The 20,272-nt window shown below is 37.2% G+C and overlaps 1 protein-coding gene across 2 annotated transcripts in view; it reads right to left on the bottom strand.

The window, feature by feature from the left end:
* Window positions 1-1,271: 1,271 nt before the first annotated feature.
* Window positions 1,272-20,272, bottom strand: part of mmp16a (matrix metallopeptidase 16a (membrane-inserted)) — a 65,941-nt gene continuing 46,940 nt past the window's right edge. For both annotated transcript variants that reach the window (XM_077554590.1, XM_077554589.1), the window contains 4 exons: window positions 14,887-15,025; window positions 10,456-10,606; window positions 9,331-9,446; window positions 1,272-3,155 (listed from right to left, as the gene is read on the bottom strand). In XM_077554590.1, the coding sequence (XP_077410716.1) occupies window positions 2,818-3,155; window positions 9,331-9,446; window positions 10,456-10,606; window positions 14,887-15,025 (744 nt within the window). In that variant the 3' untranslated portion in view covers window positions 1,272-2,817. The remainder of the gene's footprint in view (window positions 3,156-9,330; window positions 9,447-10,455; window positions 10,607-14,886; window positions 15,026-20,272) is intronic.

Below are 20,272 nucleotides of genomic sequence, written 5' to 3'. Positions count from 1 at the left end.
ACATACAGTATCTGCAAAGTGTGATAACACACCAAAAGGTGAAAGGACACATTTTATCTACTGTATATATAAATACCTACGCTGGACTGCTGATTTTTATTAACTACTGATTAAAAAAAAAAAAAATCAGATTAATCACATTTTAGAATTTTGATTATTCATGATTAATCACTAAATTAAAAATGCTCTTTTATCAAAAAAAAATTGTTTCGACATCACATCTAATCAGTTAATTATTTGCATAATTTAAAATGGGAAAAAAAATAGACCCCAATAGTTTGACAAATATTCTGAATGTCATACGCAAACATTTATTAAATGCTTTACTTTTATGCATGTAGCTATGTTTATTGCTCAAACACAATCTGTGCTACCTTTAACATAACCATCCGCTGTCAGCAAAAGGATCATCTGCGGTCAACAGAGGTGGCAAATCCAGGTCCAGAAAGTAAAAACCCTGCCACAGTTTGGTGTTAGCCCCAGGTGCTAGCTAGCTTGCATGGTGCTTGTTCACCTGCTAGGGAGCTAGCATCAATGGCTAGCTAGTTAGCATTAGGGGCTAAAGATAAACTGTGGCAGGGTTTTTACTTTCAGGTGCTAGCTAGCTAGCTCCCTAGCAAGCTCCCATGGTACTCGTTTATCTCAGATGCTAGCTAGCTAGCTCCCTAGCTAGCTCACATAGTGCTCGTTTACCTGCTAGGGAACTAGCTAAATAGCTGGCTAGCATCAGGGCCTAAAGCCAAACGTGGCAGGGTTTTTACTTTCTGGACCTGGATTTGCCACCTCTGGCAGTCAAAATTAATAGTGTGATTAAGCTGCGTTAATACATAATTCTGATCATTTTTTTGTGATTAATTAATTATTTAATGTTTTAACTTTGACAACACTAGCTTGAACGCAAATACCCGAAATTATACTCTCATGTTCAAATGTACTTTATAGGCTAAATGCTACAAACGTAGTATATTTTCCCATAATGCCGAACCGATATCATGCACTGCAGAAATAATAATAAATAATGAGATTTATGAGATTCATTTTCGAACGTATTGGTATGATGCGAGTACGTTCGAATACATTCAAACAAACTGGCAAATGTGTTTGAATGTACTCGCCAGTCAAAAATGTTTACTCCACATTGGCAGTTCCAAGCTTTCGTAATATTGAACATCCCTAGATATAAACATTGATATGAAAATCAGAGCATATCCTCTTCTGCTGCTAGTGATACATTTATAAATACCGTTAAAAAAAGACAAACAACTTCAAGGCAGCTTTTAATCATAGATTGATCAATTTATTCATTCTGTCAGGACATTATTCTTTATCGTCCCAAAGTCTTACACTAAAAAAAAGAAATGTGAGATGTTCCATTTGCTTCAACCAGAAAAGACTGCGATGATGAAAACAGACATTCAGAGAGGACATTAAAAAGACCAACTAGATAGATTGCCCAATGTACCTTTTTGATCCTATTGGATGTTGGTCTGAGATTTACCTGTACCTGTAGGGTGGGATTTGGGCATTATAAACAAAGGTAAAAAAAAGAAAAAAAAAGGCCTCCTAGCTTTTAAGGAAAAGCGTTGAGCAGATGTGTGGTTGTAAAAGCTTGCATGCATGCTGACACAGGCACTGATCTTGACTTTTCAGGTCCTTGGACAGAAAGAAGACAGCATTCTGGGATGTGTGAGATCTCGCAAAAAAACAAAACAAAAGGCAGTAGACTGGATTTCTTAAAAAAAAATAATCACAAAAGACATTTGGATGTACACTCTGTCAAAAAAGACATGGACAATAAAACAAATACATAACCAACAAATCCAAAGATGTTTAAGTTACCAGAAATCTGCCACAGGGAAATGATAAAACTTTAACAGCAACAAATATAAAACACAAAATAGTGGCTTTGCTCCAGGAACCTCCGACATATAACAACATTACTCTGAATACAAGCGGACTCGATGATCCAGAAAAGCTCAGCAAGCCAGTGCTGAGCATTCTGGCTCGTGTAATAAAATCCAGAAATACCAAATCACAGGAAGCTTTAAAAGCTGCTTCTCATACAAATAAAACAAACAAAGAGCAGAATAGAAAAAACAACAACACAACAATACAGTCAAATCAAGCACAAGAAATATTAAGTATAATTAAGGCGAGTTAAAATATTGCAGAATGTTTTGGCCCCTGTGTCTCAAACAGACTGCCACAACAGTCACAGCTCCGACTCTTAACCACTGCATGGATCCAGAGGACGGATCAAATGATGACAGAATGACATTAGAAAAGAAAAAAAAAGATAAGTGATCCTCTTTGGAGAGATTTTATTTGGTTTAGTTTGGTCTCTTCCTCAGGAACATTTTAAAGGGAACCTCTTTAGAAATCCAAACGAAATTGGAAAAGCAAAACATAAACAAGTGTGATTATCTTTTAGAGTGGGGGGCAGAGAATTTGTTTGTTTTTGTTTGTTCTAACACCCGATATGACAGATGACCATGACTTGTAGGCAGAGTGAATCCCGCTTAAAGTCCTCCCCCTGATTCTGATTAAGAGCAGTCCGGCAAAAGAGATACAAAAGAAAAACGGACCTCAAGTTGTTGCACCCCCCCCCCCCAAACTGTCTGAAGGTCATTTTAGGGAAAACATTCCCCGCAAGTGTCCCCTTGTTAGTGAAAAAAGGCTGATTCAGCAATCATCTTGTCCCGAGGTCATGCCTTGAGTGTTAAGGGGCCATTTCGATCGCCCCAACAAAAGAGGGCGTGGCTTCAAACGTCCACGCCGTCCTTCAAGTGATAAGAGTTCCGCCATCCATTTCCTGTTTCAAACCCATTCCTGCATGGAGCGTTTGCAGTAAAGTATGTGGCGCGGCGTACCTTTCCTCTTGAACTGCACCACGGTATAGACCAGCACCAGCAGGCACAGCGCCAGCACGCACGGGATGACGATGGCGACCGCCTTCACCGTGTTGGCCTCGTTGTCCAGCTCGATGACCACGTCCGTGTTGCCACCGCCGCCGCCGGGCGGGCGCCCCGGCTCCGGCGGCTTCAAGTCGCAACCCATAAAGTCCTTGAGGATGGAGCGCGGGTAGCCCGGCTCCACTCGGAGGAATTGGTTGCTGAACTTCCAGTACTCCTTCCCCTTGTAGAAGTAGGTGAAACCTGAGGGGGTGCGAAGACACAATAGCCACAAGTGTTAAATGTGCTTGTTTCTACTTTTTATATAAGAAAACGACAAAGCCGTATCTCACTGAACGGCAAATGCTTGCAAAGCGTAGCGAATTTTGGACCAATACAAATTGTTTGGCTAGTGTTTTGCAAAATAGTGGTAAGAATTTGTAAACATGAGAGATGATAGGACAAACACTACACAAACTGACTAGATAAAATACAAATACATCATAAGGGACATAGCAACTGCGTAGCAACTGAAAACATCATCATAAGGGACATAGTAACTGCATAGCAACAACAAAATAACAGTGAGTAGACAAAATACAGGCGGCACGGTGGGTGACTGGTTAGCACGTCCGCCTCCCAGTGCAGAGGACGTGAGATCGAGTCCGGGCTTCGGCCTTCCTGGGTGGCGTTTGCATGTTCTCCCCGTGCTTGCGTGGGATTCCTCCGGGTACTCCGGTTTCCTCCCACATTCCAAAGACATGCATGGCAGGTTAATTGAACACTCCAAATTGTCCATAGGTGTGATTGTGAGTGTGGATGGTTGTCTCTGTGTGCCCTGCGATTGGCTGGCAACCAGTTCAGGGTGTACCCCGCCTACTGCCCGAAGCCAGCTGGGATAGGCTCCAGTGACCCCCGTGACCCTTGTGAGGACTAAGCGGTTAAAAAAATGGATGGATGGATAGACAAAATACAAATACATCATCGTCATAAGGGACATAGAAACTGCATAGCAACTACAAATATTGCCACAAGGGGCATAGCTACTGACAACATCATCATAAGGAACATAGCAACTACAAAATAAAAGTGACTAGACATAATACAAATACATCATCATCATAAATGACATAGCAAGTGCAAATATCGTCATAAGGGACATATCAACTGCATAGCAACTGACATCCTCTTGAGGGACATAGCAACTACAAAATGAGAGTGACTAGACAAAATACAAATACATCATTATCATAAGGGACATATCATATCATATAGCAACTGACAACATCATCACAAGGTTGCACAGTGACTGCATAGCAACTGACAACATCATCATAAGGGACACAGTGACTACATAAATAATTACACAACAAAATAACAGTGACTAGACAAAATACAAATGCATCATCATCATCATATGGGGCACAGCAACTGCATAGCAACTGACAACATCATCACAAGGGACACAGTAACTACATCAATACATACACAAGAAAATAGTTATTAGACAAAATACAAATACTCATAATCATTATAAGGGACATAGCAACTGCATAGCAAGGACAAATATTGTCACAAGGAGCATAGCAACTGCGTAGTAGCTGACAACATCATCATAAGGAACATAGCAACTGTAAAATAAAAGTAACTAGACAATACAAATACATCATCATCATAAAGGACATAGCAACTGCATAGCAACGACAAATATCATCAAAGGGGACGTATCAACTGCATAGCAACTGGCATCCTTTTAAGGTACATAGCAACTATAAAATAAGAGTGACTAGACAAAATACAAATACATCATTATCATAAGGGACAGATCAACTGCATAGCAACTATAAACATCATCACACGGGGCACAGTGACTACATAAATACATACACAACAAAATAAGAGTTATTAGACAAAATACAAATACATCATTATAAGGGACATAGCAACTGCATAGCAACTACAAATATCATCACAAGGGACACAGAAAATGCATGGCAACTGACAACATTATCATACGTTATATAGTAGCGAGTGTTTGCGAAGATATTGAATGTTGATTTCTCATCACGGTTCGTTCAAAGACGCAAACGTTCGTCAACAGTTTCAATGTAAATCTGCTGGCTTACATCTAGTGAACCTTTGGCGGACGTTTTTGAATGAACCCTGACAAGAAATAACATTTGTTACCTTCACAACAGTCGCCCCTTTAGTGGGATATGGGCTTAAGCATTGTTAAAACTTGCTGAATGTCGCTGAGGTTCGATTGGACCCCAAGACTTTGCGGCAGCATGCTAAGCAATCCATCACCACGTTGCCTCAGATGAAACTCGGTTTATCCATTTTCACTGACCATGCTTTCTTGCGCAATGTGATGACATAATCTCAAACCCTCGTATGTCGGGACCGTCGTAACCCAACAACTCCCTGTACTGTGTTCTCATTTGTTACTGTAGCATTCAACAAAATAAGCGAACATATAAAACCAAAATGTTACTTAACAACTTGCTGCTATTATTGTGTGTTCTAAGTATAAATATCATCTAACACCTACTAGAAGATACAGCTGAGAACCACACAGTAAATAAGCACAGAGCACACAATGTTCCGGCTCAACTAAAGGTTGACTTCTAATATGAAGTTTGAGATTTTTTTTTTTAAAGTAGCTTGAATGAAAGCAATTTCTTCCATATTACATATTTGTTGATGATAATATTACCAAGACCACTAACTGACAAGTATTTACTTTTTTATAACAAGATACATTTCTATATAATAACACCTGATAAATCATTTCACAGTGTGAAATTATAGAATAGATTGACCCAAAAAAAAAAAAACTTTTAAATGTTTTTTTTTTAAAGCCAACGAGCAAATTTGTACTGCAGTATTGACTCTCTAATGCTATTGAAGAAATGCTGTGTGGATATTTCACCTATATTAAGATTATCTGCCATTGTGTTTACACAGGCTTAAATAATTAAACTGTGAACTGTGCTTGACTTTGCAGTTGAGCCACTGTGCACTTGTCAGCAGCGTTGTTAGGCAGCAATGTCCTTGGAGATTAATTAAAAAAAAACTCATAAAAAAAAAAAAAAAGTCAAAGCCCAAAGCTAATATCACACCAAAGCACAATAAATGTCATCCAGAAACAAGCTGCTCTGTGTTTCTCAAACACACTTTTTTTTTCCTTTAGAGAATGAGTGTGCAATTGTCTTGGTGTCACGCAAACAAGAAAGTCACAACGAGTCAGTGTTCATCTTTGATTCCAACCCCCTGGAGGAAGAATTCACTTGGAAACACTTGTCCCTCTGTGGGATTATAGATGAAATGCAAATATTGCATTTCTGCGCACAATGCACAAATATTCACTATGGCTCGCATTTGAATATGAATGAAATTGATTTCATGATACCAAATTTTGGTTTAAACCAGCAATGAGGAGTTTTCAATATTTTCTTTAATATAAATTGATTCCAGAATGTCTCTGAAAATATATGCCATGTAAAAACTGGCCTCTTACCCTCTTGTCGCATGTGACGCGACAGCTTGCTTTGCTATTTATTATTCATGCCTGCTGTTATCTGGGAAAATGAGGACTGAAATACTCTAAATGTAAATAGAGCGAACGAGATTGGATTTCTCAAAAATGGTGGACAGGTGTAACCGTTTGTCACACGGAAGGACAAAAATAATGTGTTCCTAAGTGTAAGTGTGCTTGTTAATAGTGTTAGATCAATTATTTTCCTGAGTTTTTATTGGAGGAAAGAAGAAAAATGAACTTTTGACGTTTTAAAAACTAAAGCACTTTTTCCACAACACAATGAATTCACTACAATTTAAAAGTAGTAAGTAATGGTAGGTCATTTTTTTCCAATACAAAATTAAAAAGGAAATATGTCCTAGTGAACATTCATTTAGATTTTGTTGATTAAGTACTATTTTAGAAACTCTCACCATTATACAAAATAATGGAGTGGTGACTTTACAGAGACCATTTGTTTTTTTTGGGGGGGTTTCTAAAGGGAAAGTCAAGTCAAAAATGTCTTTACAATAATATGTTCTATGTGCACCCACTAGTCTAAACACGGCTAAAATATTGCATTTGTGGAATATGAATTAAGCGGCAATATCCACCTGTTTCTATACATCTTAGTAAGTATCAGAATTTTTTCATGCCGTGTAAACGATACAATTCTGAATTTTTGAGTAGGGATGTTTGATACCACTTTTTTTTTAGACCGATACCGATACTCAAATTTTCAGTACTCACCGATACCAACACCAAGTTTATTATGGCAAATTTCCTTCAAATTGCTTGAAATTAATGGCAACTATATTGCTTCAATTTGATCATAAAAGTCATTTTGCATAGAGCACACAATTAACTGAATTTCAAAAAATAGATAAACAAAATGAAACAAATAATCCAGTGGAAAGGGAAAAAAAAGTCCCAATCAAAATATGTGGTTGTACAACATATTAAGGACCTTAAATTAAGGCCTTTTAAGGAATACGGTAGGGCTGCAACTATTGAGTATTTTAGTATTCAAGTACTTGACTGAAAACAGCAGCCAACCAGGAGCGAGTGTGAGCTCTCACACAGCTGAATTTGTATAATGTATGCAGACAAGACACATGAACTCCTAACACGTCAACGAAACCAGTCCATCAGTCCACCAATCAGTAGCGCGCATTGGCACTGCTAAATTTGCATATAATTTGCATATATACTGTATATATACATATATAAAAGTCGCTTGCCTCAGCAACTTGGCTGGAGGTAAAACGTTGCGAGTCGGGACCATATTTACATCCGTAAACACTGCAGCGTGATGTCGTCGTTTTGGGTGTGCGCTATCACGTGCGCGTTGCGTTCACATTAGAGGTCACATTTGTTTTTGGAATGTGAACGAGTACATCAAAAGATCGGATTTAACGATCGGCGGCCATTTTGCCACTTACTGTCGACTGAAGATGACATCACAGTTGCTCAGAGCTCAGGTAATGACCAGTCATGGCTCACCTGTTTTCTGAGTTTGATCGTGTGACGTCCGCAAAGCTGTCCCGTGATTGGTCGTTACCTGAGCCCTGAGCAACTGTGATGTCATCTTCAGTCGACAGTAAGTTTCTTTTCTTTGGTCCAGACTCGGGTCTCCTGACGGCCTCACGACTCTGGCTGGAAGTGTTCGGTTTAGGTGAACGGTATGGGATTTTTTTAATAGGTTTTAGGTGAACTAATAAATACACGCACACTCGCACGCACACACGCACATACAAATTTTTATTATTTTTTTTTAAATCAAAAAAAAAAAAAGAGAGAGAGCAATGATGATGACATGTCAAATCGGTAAAATTACCGAATGAACAATACTGAGCTCTCCAGAGAGGAAAAAAAAAAGTGGCAAAATGGCCACCTCGATAAAAATGGGTGGATTTTGCTGCTCAATTCATATTCCACAAACGCAAAAATACCATGTTTAGAATAGTGGGACTACATAGAACATATTGTAATGTTTTTTTTTTTCTTTGCTTTAAAGACACAGAAATGTAACATGAATATTAAAAGGGAGTGTGATGAGAGATAAGACAGGAGGTGCTACTGTGAGTTACTGCCAGGACTACATATTGCTCCAGGGTGTCCTGATATGAAACCTGCTCTCACACACGTATGTACACAGACGCATCCTCAATGATGCCACTCTATGTGGGTCGATCTCATACGCAAGTGATTCCGTACCGACCTGTATCTGCTTGAAAAAGTGAACACGCATGTGATGAACGTGGGGACCAATCAGCCGCGCCGCCTACCCTTCACGCTCACGCTCCTCCTGGCCTCAACGGCAGGAATTTTGCGCTATGAATCTGGCTGCCGACCCACAGGACAGATGGCCTGAGCGTTCAGCACCACCTGCCCTGCTTTTTCCGACCAAGGTGCTGCCAAATCTGGGCACGATCCCACCTGGCGGGATAAGCTCAATGAGGAAAGATTTTCCCGTCCGCAAACAATCGAGCGGCTTGACAGGTGAACACTTTGAGAGTTATGCATCGCATCCACGCGCTTGATTTAGGCCATCGGGCTAAAACTGGAAGATCCCAGTGGTGGTCTCGTTCCTAATGCTCCAACTGCGCAAGGTGGTCTAGTTAAACCGTTAACTTGTGAATTAATTTGGACAAAATATTCTCGAGTAGGATGACCTATTTTCATATTTCATTAGCAATTTATCAACTTTTGCTTTGCATGTTATTATTATGCTTGGACATACGCCACCCACTACAACACAATGTAAAAAACAGGAAATAAGTGGGGCAAATTTCAAATCAATGCCACCCTAATTTACCTCCTGCAGGGTCAACCAGTGACCAGCTGAAATCAATACAAGCTGGCACATGAGCAAAACAGCTGTTGCCAAATTACAGTATCAGTAAGGGCAAATCATACCATTGGCTTTATCAACAAAGGCCCCCTGTGGCGATTCAGGCACACCTCTCCACACAGTGATGGGTTTGGGATAGCCGGGGTCCATGGTTCGCATTTCCTCGTTGTAGCGCCAGTACCTGAAAGCGAGCAAATGATGAAAAAAATGAACGAAAGCTCAAAGCTTGAATTAGGGCAGCTCGATTATGAACAAAATATTTATCACGATTATATTGGTAATAATTGAAATCGATCGTTTATTTTTTGGTACAAAACAAGAAAATGTTTTAACTAGGACTGTCAAAATTAGTGCATTAATTTTGAGTTAATTAAAAGTTCCTTTAACGCACTAATTTTTTTAACACACGAATAATGACCGCCTCTTACTTGGAAAGCGCAGCAGACACGTCCACGTCAAATATTAGCAGTAATAAATGTAATAATAATGCAAATATTTGTGGAGACTGGGGTCAAGTTGTTTTACACTTTCAAAAATGTGCAGAATTTCACAAGTTACTTAATGTTAAAGATTAGATCTTAAAATGAAAAGAAAAATGCACTGAGCTGTCACCAACGTCTTACAAATGCAATTATGCCATCTAGTGGCAGAAAAATGACCTCAACACAAATTAATATCACACTCGTTTTTACAGTACAGTACATATTTTTAATTTTAAGGTTTATGAATAATTATGAAATTACTGTATCAATGGCTAAAAGATGCATAATCGTATTTTTTTACGATTATGCTGATTTTGTAATTGTGAAGTGTAATAATTGAAAATCAATTGCACATTCACATAAATCATTCACGTACTCGTAGACCAGTGGTTCTTAACCTTGTTGGAGGTACTGAGCCCCACCAGTTTCCTATGCGAATTCCCTGAACCCTTCGTTATTGAAAAACGAGAAAAAACCAAGATGGAACCCAGAGCTAGCCGATAAAATGAAAACAGCAGAGGCCCTAGAAGGGAACCCTGTGGAACACCATATGTTCCATTATAGGCTACATGTGAATTCATATTGTACAAGACGTATCAAGACGAATCATATAAATCGGGTGTGTGTCTTGACTTCCGCCGAACCCGTTAAGAACCTCTGGACTAAGTTGTGGAGTCACAACTGAACATCTCCTTTATCTTTTGTTACCTGTCCCCTTTAAAGAAGTAGGTCTTCGCCACATCTTCCCACCACACGGCCGTCTCTATGCTCTGAGCTGGCATGCCGTGGCCATACTGGGTGATGTCCTTAGGATATCCGGCCTGCAACACCGTGTCCTTAAACACCCAGAATTGCTTTCCTGCAAAAGAGAAAAAAAAGAGAAACATTTAGTGAGAAGGAAGGACAGGTAACAGTGTGTGTTAACATCCAGGTGCAATTCACAAGAAGGGCAAATTCACAAGGACGGCGAGCACAAGCTTTGGCGTAAATGCCAAGCAGTAAACCTGTTGCTTTGTGTATTCGATGTTTCCTTCATTTTAAATAGGACGCACAAAGTGACAAGTTCGTCCTGTCCTTGCTTTGAGATGCTATGGGAATTGCGGCTAACAACAGCTAGACGAGGAGATAAAAACAAGCAGCCCAGATGTTTAATAACGATAGCATGAATGACATCGATCCGCTGTGAAAAGTTCTATTTGCCGTGGACACTCAAATATATGGCATTGTTAAAACAAATTAATGAGAGAAATCAACCTCATTTCATTAGTTTGGTAAAAAAAAAAAATGTTTTTACTATTTGCTCATGCGCCCTAAAAACATCCACAAACAGCACTATGGTACTTTATATTATGGTCACATTTTCAATAAAAAAAACTTTAGAAAGCAGCATCTGTCCATTTATATTGCACAGTCAACTTTCGGCCAGTTAAATGTGTGCCCATGCACACACAACAGTGAATTTTGTAGTGTAAATTTGACTCTATTTAGAGTGGGACTCAATAGACTCAGTTTAAAGTAGGCTAATATTTACACTAGAAAGAGTAAAATAAAGAATTGAGGAGAAAAAAAACTAGAGCTGTCAAACGATTACATTTTGTAATCAGATTAATCACATCTTAGAATTTTGATTAATTACGATTAATCGCTTGATTAAAAAGGCTTTTTTAATCAACATTTGCCTGCCAAATTTAAAGAGCACATGTTATGTGTTGATTGTTTCGACATTTAATGTTATGAGGACATCTTTTATCCACTGCACATGCTCATCCTACTCTTTTTCTAATCAGTTAATTACTTGCATAATTTAAAATGTGAAAAAAATGACCTCGATAATTTGACATGAACAAATATTCTGACTGTCATACGCAAACATTTGTTAAATGCTTGACTTTAATACATGTAGTTATGTTTATTGCCTGTGCTACCTTTAATGTAGCCATCCGGTGACAGCTGAAGGATCATCTGCGGTCAAAATTAATTAATAAAAGATTCTTCTTCTTTTCTTTCGGCTTTTCCCTTCAGGAATCGCCGCAGTGAATCAGTTGCCTCCATCTAAGACTGTCCTCTTAATCTGTGTTAATTCATGATTAATGTTAACATTTTTTTGTAAATAATTAATCAGTTAACGCTTTAACTTTGACAGCACTACTACTAGTGTTAATTAACCACAAAAAATGATCGCATTAAATCATGAATTAACACAGATTAATCGCACTATTAATTTTGACCATAGATTATCCTTTAGTGTGACAGCGGATGGTTACGTTAAAGGCAGCACAGGTTGTGTTTGTTTTAGCAATATACACAAATACATGCATTAAAGTAAAGCATTTAACAAATGTTTGCACAAGACAGTCAGAATGTTTGTTCATGTAAAAAAATTAGGTCATTTTTTTTCTTCATTTTAACTCATTCATTGCCATAAATTAATGAAAAAAAAACAGATTATTAAAAATTAGGGGCAACATTTTTAACATAACATTTTTAATTGTAATTAATCGCATGACTTCACTAGTTAACGATTAATCACAAGTTCTATATCTGTTCCAAATGAACAATAAAAAAATTCTAGGTCTTCATACTCGTGTTAACAAAAGTGGGAAAAAATGTTAAACTAATAGAAATAGTTAAAAATGAATTTTTGACGTCTATAGCCGTCAATGGCAGTGAATGAGTTAAATTATGCAAGTAATTAACTAATTAGAAAAAGAGGAGGATGAGCGTGTGCAGTGGATAGATTTTTTTTTTAAGGCGTCCTAATAACATTAAATGTCAAAAGAATTCACACATAACCGGTGCTCTTCAAATTTTGCGTGAAAAAAAAGACGATTTTTTATTAAGCGATTAATCGTGATTAATCTAAATTCTAAAATGTAATTAATCTGATTTAAAAAAATAATGGTTTGACAGCTCTAAAAATAAGTCACTCAAGGGTTGAGGAACGAACTCACAACCTTCAGCTTGGGAGACGGCCACACCACCTGAGCTATGCCACTCTTACTTACTTACTACAAAGAGGAAAGCAAAAACAATGTTTTTGCTCTTGGAGTTAGGAAGATTCCACATGACACGAACGATATACTAAAACTAGATCGGCTGTCTTCCAAGCTGAAGGTTGTGAGCTTGTTCCTCAACCCTTGAGTGACTTTTATTCATATATATATTTTTTCAATTCTTTATTTTACTCTCTTCCAAGTGTAAATATTACTCTAAAAAAAACTGAGTCTATTTGGTCCCGCTCTAAATAGAATCAAATTTACTCTACAGAATTTACTGTGTAAGTAACATATATTGTATTTTCTCTTCCACTTCCTCTGACTGTACTCCCCAGGTTTCTCTCTATAGTGAACTCTCCTTCCTGGGGAGTAATTAGGTGAAACTGCACACTTTTAACAGCGTGACCCCAGGAAGTGCTTTTCTGACTCACTTTTGGAGGTGGTGGGTTGAATAGGAGGAAGTGGGGGTGGTTGGAGTGCATCAGGGAAAACTGTAGGGCTGACTTTGGGGTAGAAATTAACATAAAGAGAATAAATATTTTGTCTATTTTGTAGTGTACCTACAGCTCAGTCCTTTTTTTTTTAAACAATTCAATTGCACTCATATATACAGTATATATTTATATATATTATTATGTACAAATTTATATAAACATTTTAGAATAATATGTGCTAATTGAAAGAAATTTGTAGCACACTGCATAACTAATTGCAATAAAAATCATAGCCATAGCGATTGTAATCCCAAAAGAGTAAATGAATGAGTGGTATTTGCTACACACACAGAGATCAGCAGTGGCCTTATTTTGGAGAGGAAATTCGTTTAACCTCTTTCCCTGACAAAGACCCACTCAACCCATGTCACACTTCCTCTGGCCCTGACACACATAAAAAACACACCACACCCTGGAATTAAATGCTCAACCGACCCCCAAACACATAAAGTTGGATTTTTAAGAGACACCCAAGTGTTATTCTGTATACAAAGTCCCATTCAAAAGCGTTATATAGCCACCCACATACAAAATAAAAAATAAAATTAAAAAATGTTTTTTATAAAAAAATAAAAAATAAAAATAAAAAAAAAGAGCAATGATGATGACATGTCAAATCGGTAAAATTACCGAATGAACAATACTGAGCTCTCCAGAAAAGAAAAAAGAAAAAAAAAGCGTTATAAGGTATCAGCAGTTGAAAGCCGAATGTAAACAATGGTTTGGGTTCATCTCAGAATGACAAACCTATTCGCCAATTCCTTTTTTTAAATAGAACATTTGTATAGGAGAACATGACTATAGTGCTTCTATTTCAAATCTATACATCTCGTGAATATGTATTTCGCCAGCGTGAGAAATCACAGTGTTGTACTTTGCTTTCTGGTCAACTTCTGAACGAGGACAGCCAAAATATGGACTTGTGGGAAATCAGTTGCGTATTCCAAGTGAATAGAGACCATAGATGGGTCTAAATGTAGCAATCTTGTTGCTAGCCAGTCTGGGAAGATAGGAGGGTGGAGAAAAGGCTTTTGGCGCACACTTCCCAAGTCGTGTGCGTTTCCAGGAATTGTTGGGTTTTGAAAATAGAAATGGGGTTGAGTGAAGATTTGTAATTTATTTGCCAGCGTGCTTTCATCGCCTACCTAAGCTTCGGCCTCATACATATTGATACACACAAAAACAATATAACTGCCGTGCCGTCATTTCCAAGACTATATTAATTTGAGCTAGAGTTCAAGATTTGAAAAGGGACATTAATACCGCTAGCTAGCACTAAGCTCAATATCAACATTATTAAAAGTCAAAGCTTGAGGATTACGTTGGATTTTTCAACCAAGTGAGCAAAACAGTACTTTAATCTTTTCAGATTTACAGTGAAATAAGATCAAGGGAGTTCCCTCAATGATAACAAAGAGCAAAAGATGAATACGATACTAAAGACAGGAGTCTCTTGTTGTTTTTTTAAGAGACGCATATGGACCGCCATACACTTCTTAAAATAAAACATCTCACATAAATTATCCAAGAATGTTTGTGGTTGTATTAAAACGCAAGTGAGGCAACGTGGGACCAAGATGTAAACAAGACACACATAGTGGTGACAAAAATAATGGTGGGAGTAAAAAAATAAAACAAAACAGCCTTACCTTTGAAGAAAACAAATTTGCCCTCGCTGTTTTCATAGACGGCATCGATTTTAGGTGGCAGACCTCTCCAGAAAACACTGATGAGCATGGGGTATCCAGGCATGACTGCATTATCTCTTACTCGCCAAAACCAGTGGTCCTAAAAGACAAAATGTCATTTTTTACGTACAATTACAATTATGGGCTGATTAAAACAAAATTGGCATGCTGATTCCAAAATTGCGTTTTTTTCCCCGAGCAAGTCAAGTTTTTTTCTCCACAGTTTACGCTCCAGATAAGCAAAATTCTACTGATTGTCTGTAGTCAGACTGAAGTAAGAAGAGCTGACTTTGATAGGGCTCATTTACAGCTGCATGGAAACTTGTTAGTGCAGTCATAATTGAGACGGTGAGAGGCGTGTAACCTCGTAACCATGGGCATACTGTTGTAAGTTCTATTTTGTTTTATGCTCATTTTTCAAAGCCTGCAATTATTTCACCAGTGTTTTATTTACATACATACACATTCATTTATTTACACATTTTTAATTATTATTATTATTATTATTATTTTATTTTTTTGAAAACTGGGAGCCCATAGCTCAAAAACTTGACATGTTGGAGAAAAACAGATTTTGAATTCCGTACCCCAAAAAATAGTTAACTCATTCACTGCCATAAATTCATTTGAACTATTTCTATTAGTTTAACATTTTTTTCCCTACTTTTGTTAACAAAAGTAAGAGAACCTAGAATTGTTTTATTGTACATTTAGAACAGATATAAAAATTGTGATTAATCGTGAGTTAACTAGTGAAGTCATGTGATTAATAATTTTTTTTAAAAAAAGTTAACACCCGACGCCCCTAATTTTTAATAAAAGATAAAAAAATTGTTGTGTCAGGCAATTAATATTAGTAATCGTAATTAATCGCATTACTTCACTAGTTAACTCACGATTAATCACAAATTTTATATCTGTTCGAAATGTACAATAATTTTTTTTCTAGGTTTTCATACTCTTGTTAACAAATAAAGAAATAGTTAAAATGATTTTTTGGACGTCTATAGCCGTCAACGGCAGTGAATGAGTTAAAAACAGCTGTCAGACCTAATTCAACAAAAAAATTGTTTCCCCCAGGTTATGTTAATTTTATTTGTGTGCAACCTAATCCTCTTGTCTAACCCCCCCCCCTCCCCCTTTTTTTAAATAAACAAATGAGATTTTTGGTAAAGGTTCTGTATTTTTAATTTATTTTGCAGTATATGAACCTGCCAAATCTTATAAGATTAGATTAAAATGTGCTAAAACCAAACATTGAGTCATTGATTTTACATGTGAAAAAAGTTATCTCCCCAAGGTCTCTTGTACAGTATTTCCCTCTATCTAACATTTTAACATATTACTCCAAGGAGCCAGCTTGCTATGACCTCACATAAAATCTTGGTAGAAGAACTCACAATATTTCCCTTCTTTAGAATAACAGTTTGAATGAAAAGGTTCCGAATATGTCCCAGGCACAGTACTAGTTGCTGAAACTAATTTACAAAATATGAAATTGTACATATTAGGCCAAATTGTTCCGCTTCTTACATCAAAGTCAACTCTGAATCCATCACGTGCGATATTCTGAGAATCCCCGGTTAACACATCTGTTGCATTGCACACAGAAGTTGAAGAATGCATGTGAATGTCGGGAGCGTTTGGAATCTCACAATCTCAGATTTCCTTTTGGAATGGAAGGTGTGTCTTTTTTTGATGAGGGATGAAATTTGACGCCAAAATGAGAGCCGGGGGAGACCCAGCTGTGAAAGCCATTTGGACTCGCTCTAGAAGTCCCACCCTTTGGCACTAAACAGTCCATCACATCTTCTCAACACATTATACATTCAGGACAAAAAAAGAGATTTGGAGTTAGTGTGGAGCAGGATGCAAACACACACAAACACACACACGCGCGATGAAGGCTACATCAATAGCTGATTAAACAAAGTGTCTCTGCTACTCTTTTTCTCTCGCCATCTAATCCAATTGTTTCCCTGAGACTCGGCACTCTGCTGGACACTTCTCCCCTTTCTTTGCTTTTAACCTTGTTCTCTCTCTCCCTAACCTTCTCAATTCCTTCTCTGATCCTTTGCCTCACTTCACTTTAAACCCACAGCCTCCATAGATGGCAACCGCTTTGCATTTTCTTTGGTATAAGGAACAGAAAAGTAATTGGAAACAGATTTAACTCTGAAATCTGACCTTTCTGAATCCGCTTGACTTAATAAAAGAGAAAAAGTGCTTTTCTCCATCCACCCCAACAATCCTATACTCCTGCTAGGAAAAGAAAGCTCAGTCAAGAAAGCTTACAAACCGTTTCATCAGCAGATTGGTAATTGAAGAAATATCACTTCCCCAAAAGTTGAAGTCAGAGTATACCATATTTGGGCGTGGCTGTCTTATATATAAATACAATACGACTCGAACCTAACACATCTAAGATAGACTACTGTATTTGTTAACAACTTGACATTCCTCCCTTTTAAATTTTAAACCTGTTTGCACGCAAGAACCATTTGTGAACAAAATTGGGCGAAATTCTCATTATCGACTCAACAAGGTAGTTCATGTAAATCTACCATATTTTTCTATCAAGATTGAAATTTAAAATGAGGATAAGACAAAATGAATAACCATTTAGGAACCTACTGTCATTAACTTTTGTAGTAAAAAGTGCCATTTTAGGCCATTTTAACCAAAAATCTGTCTGCAAAACTTTTGAACATTGTGATGAACAAAACGGTGTGTTTATATTAGTCTAATGTACTGAGGACCCAAAAGCTAATTAACGGTGTACCATAACAGAAAAATATGCATGATCCAATACTTAAGAAATTATTTTCTTCTACTTTCTGTCTTCCGCTTTTGGATTTTTTTTTCTCCATTCTTCATTTTTTCATACATTTTTAGACTTTTCTGCTTTTCTGTAAAATTTCTGACATTTTTGGCAATTTTCTGGATTTTTTTTAATTTAGTTTTTAGACATTTTATAGTTACTTTTTGCATGTTTTCTTTGCTTTTTATTTTTAAATCATTTAAATGACTTTTTTTTTTTTTTGGGTGGCAATTCCACAGACATTTTATGGTCATTTTCTGCCTTTCTTCTTTTGTTTTTGGATATTTAATCATTACTTTTTGAGTATTTTTTTCCTGCCTTTAGAAAAAAGAAATTCTCTGACATATTTGTCAATTTCATGGACATTTTATTGTAATTTTATGATTTTCTTCTTTCTTTTTGGATATTATCACTTTTTTTTTGACATTTTTAGGTAATTTTCTAAACTTTTTGATCTTCCTTTTTCTAAAAAATTTGGACTGACATTTTTTGAATGTTTAATTAATCTTTTTTTATTTCATCATGCATTCATTTAAATAATATTTTATCTAAAATAAAATAAATAAATACAAAAAAATATTAATTTCTACTATTTTTTAAGAGCTCCACAGGGAGGCACAGGAGAGGGACTATAAAGAGCCACATGTGGCTCCAAAGCCGCAGGTTGCAGACCCCCGGCCTAGTAACTAGAGCTGCACTGAATGCGTGCACTGTATATTGCAGCTTCAAGTGTACTTACTGGTGACAGTTTCATGGAACAGTCACCATGCAATGATAGTCAGAGAAAATGGTCGCTTTGACATTTTGTAGATGTAGTTCAGCATTAACCGGTGACACTGAACCGCTTGGCGATACGCCGCCATCTGTGAACCTTACATGACCCTCTGCTACCCAAGCAGAAAAATGATCAACTGTAAAACAGCCGCTATAATGACTCCACATCTTGCTCTGTAGTTTAACTAGTTTATAAAACAGGCTGTCGTCAGCATCAATACTGAAAACAAATTATTATACTGTAGAGAAAAATGTTTTTTTTTTGCTTCTTTACGTGCTTAGAAGGTCGATGTGGCTATCGCAAATTCACTTTAATATAATATAAGGTGTAAGTAATTTCCCCCAAGGACTGTCAAGCTTTGTGAGAGGATAACATAATCGCGCAGGGATTTAATGGAATCAGCTGGTATGTTAAGTGAATGTATAAACGGTAATAAATGTTTGGATATTAATTCCTCCCTCAGGTTGTAATCTTGAACTAAGCCTAAAACAATCGTGACAATCAAATCAAGCCACTGCCCTCGGAGTAATAAAGGGTGAGAAAGTACAGACACTCGGCAAAGAGACACAAACTACTGTCGGAAAATGATCATTTGAGAATGCCGAATACAAATACAGTACTGTAGGTCACCATGGGTGCTGACATTGTTATGCAGTTACATCAACAATATTTAAAAACTGATTTATTAATACTATTTATAACCGCCCCCTAAAAACAGTCACACATAAAGCATGAGAGGCACTCTTTATTCTCTGTGTGCGCAACACAAGGCTGCGTTGTGTGTTGCCCCAAGGTTTTTCTGTGTTCCTCGCTGCTCGGCGCTGCGGTCTTGAGCTCACAAGCTTCGACCGAGGATAAAGATGCATTAAGGGACACGTGTGGTTTTCTCTTGTGCTGAGGTAAAAGCCACGCTGCTTTGTGAGAGAAAGCGTTGTAGCATGTATAGTGGTTCTTTTGAGAGTGAAAAGAACCACCATTTTGCCATCCATTTTGTCAAGTGTTTTGTCAGTTGGCCCAGTGTAACCTGGAAATGAGTGATAGACCGATATGTTTTTTTCAAGGCCGATACTGGTACGATTATTAGTAGCCAAGGAGACCGATAACTGATATTTCAAGCCGTTATTCATTTGCAGTAAAAGAGAGAAAAACATTTTTTTCAAACAAACATTTTCTTTTCATTTTAATCGTATAAAAAATTGGCAGCTTTGTTAAATAAAAAATGCAGGGAGCTTCCAATGAGTTAAGCTAAATTAAAAAACTAAGCAAGTAAATAGTTCCCTAAAGTTTCCTACTGTAAATAAAGTTTTCCAAACTTTCAACATAATTTCGTAATTTTTTTTTTAAATAAAAAGTGTAGGGAGTTTCCAGCGTCCGCATATTTTTTTTACAAGGTGGAAATTTAAATAAATCCTAAAATAAAAAGTTCCTTGTTTCTCACTGAGCGACAAATGCATGTGAAATGTGAATGTAGATGATTTGGGGTTTTCGTCAGGGTTTTTAAAAGGTTTCAGAAGATCTTCGCAGACAGTGGAAAAATTGTCCGAATATGTTCGAAATGTCTTTGCGACATGTAAAAACTGTCTGTGAACATATTACAAATACTGATGAAAACCCTAATTTTGCTACATTCGCAAGCATTCACCGCTCAGTGAACTTCATCGGCCTTCAGATTTGTACTAAGGCCGATAATCGGCCCGGCCAATAATCGGTTTATCCCTACTGAAAATATCCTTTTGTTTGACATAGTTGTC

The sequence above is a fragment of the Vanacampus margaritifer genome, chromosome 20 (assembly GCF_051991255.1).
Source record: "Vanacampus margaritifer isolate UIUO_Vmar chromosome 20, RoL_Vmar_1.0, whole genome shotgun sequence".
NCBI lineage: Eukaryota > Metazoa > Chordata > Actinopteri > Syngnathiformes > Syngnathidae > Vanacampus > Vanacampus margaritifer.
The sequence above is the reverse complement of the archived record's forward strand: the minus strand, read 5'-3'. Positions and strand labels throughout refer to the sequence as shown.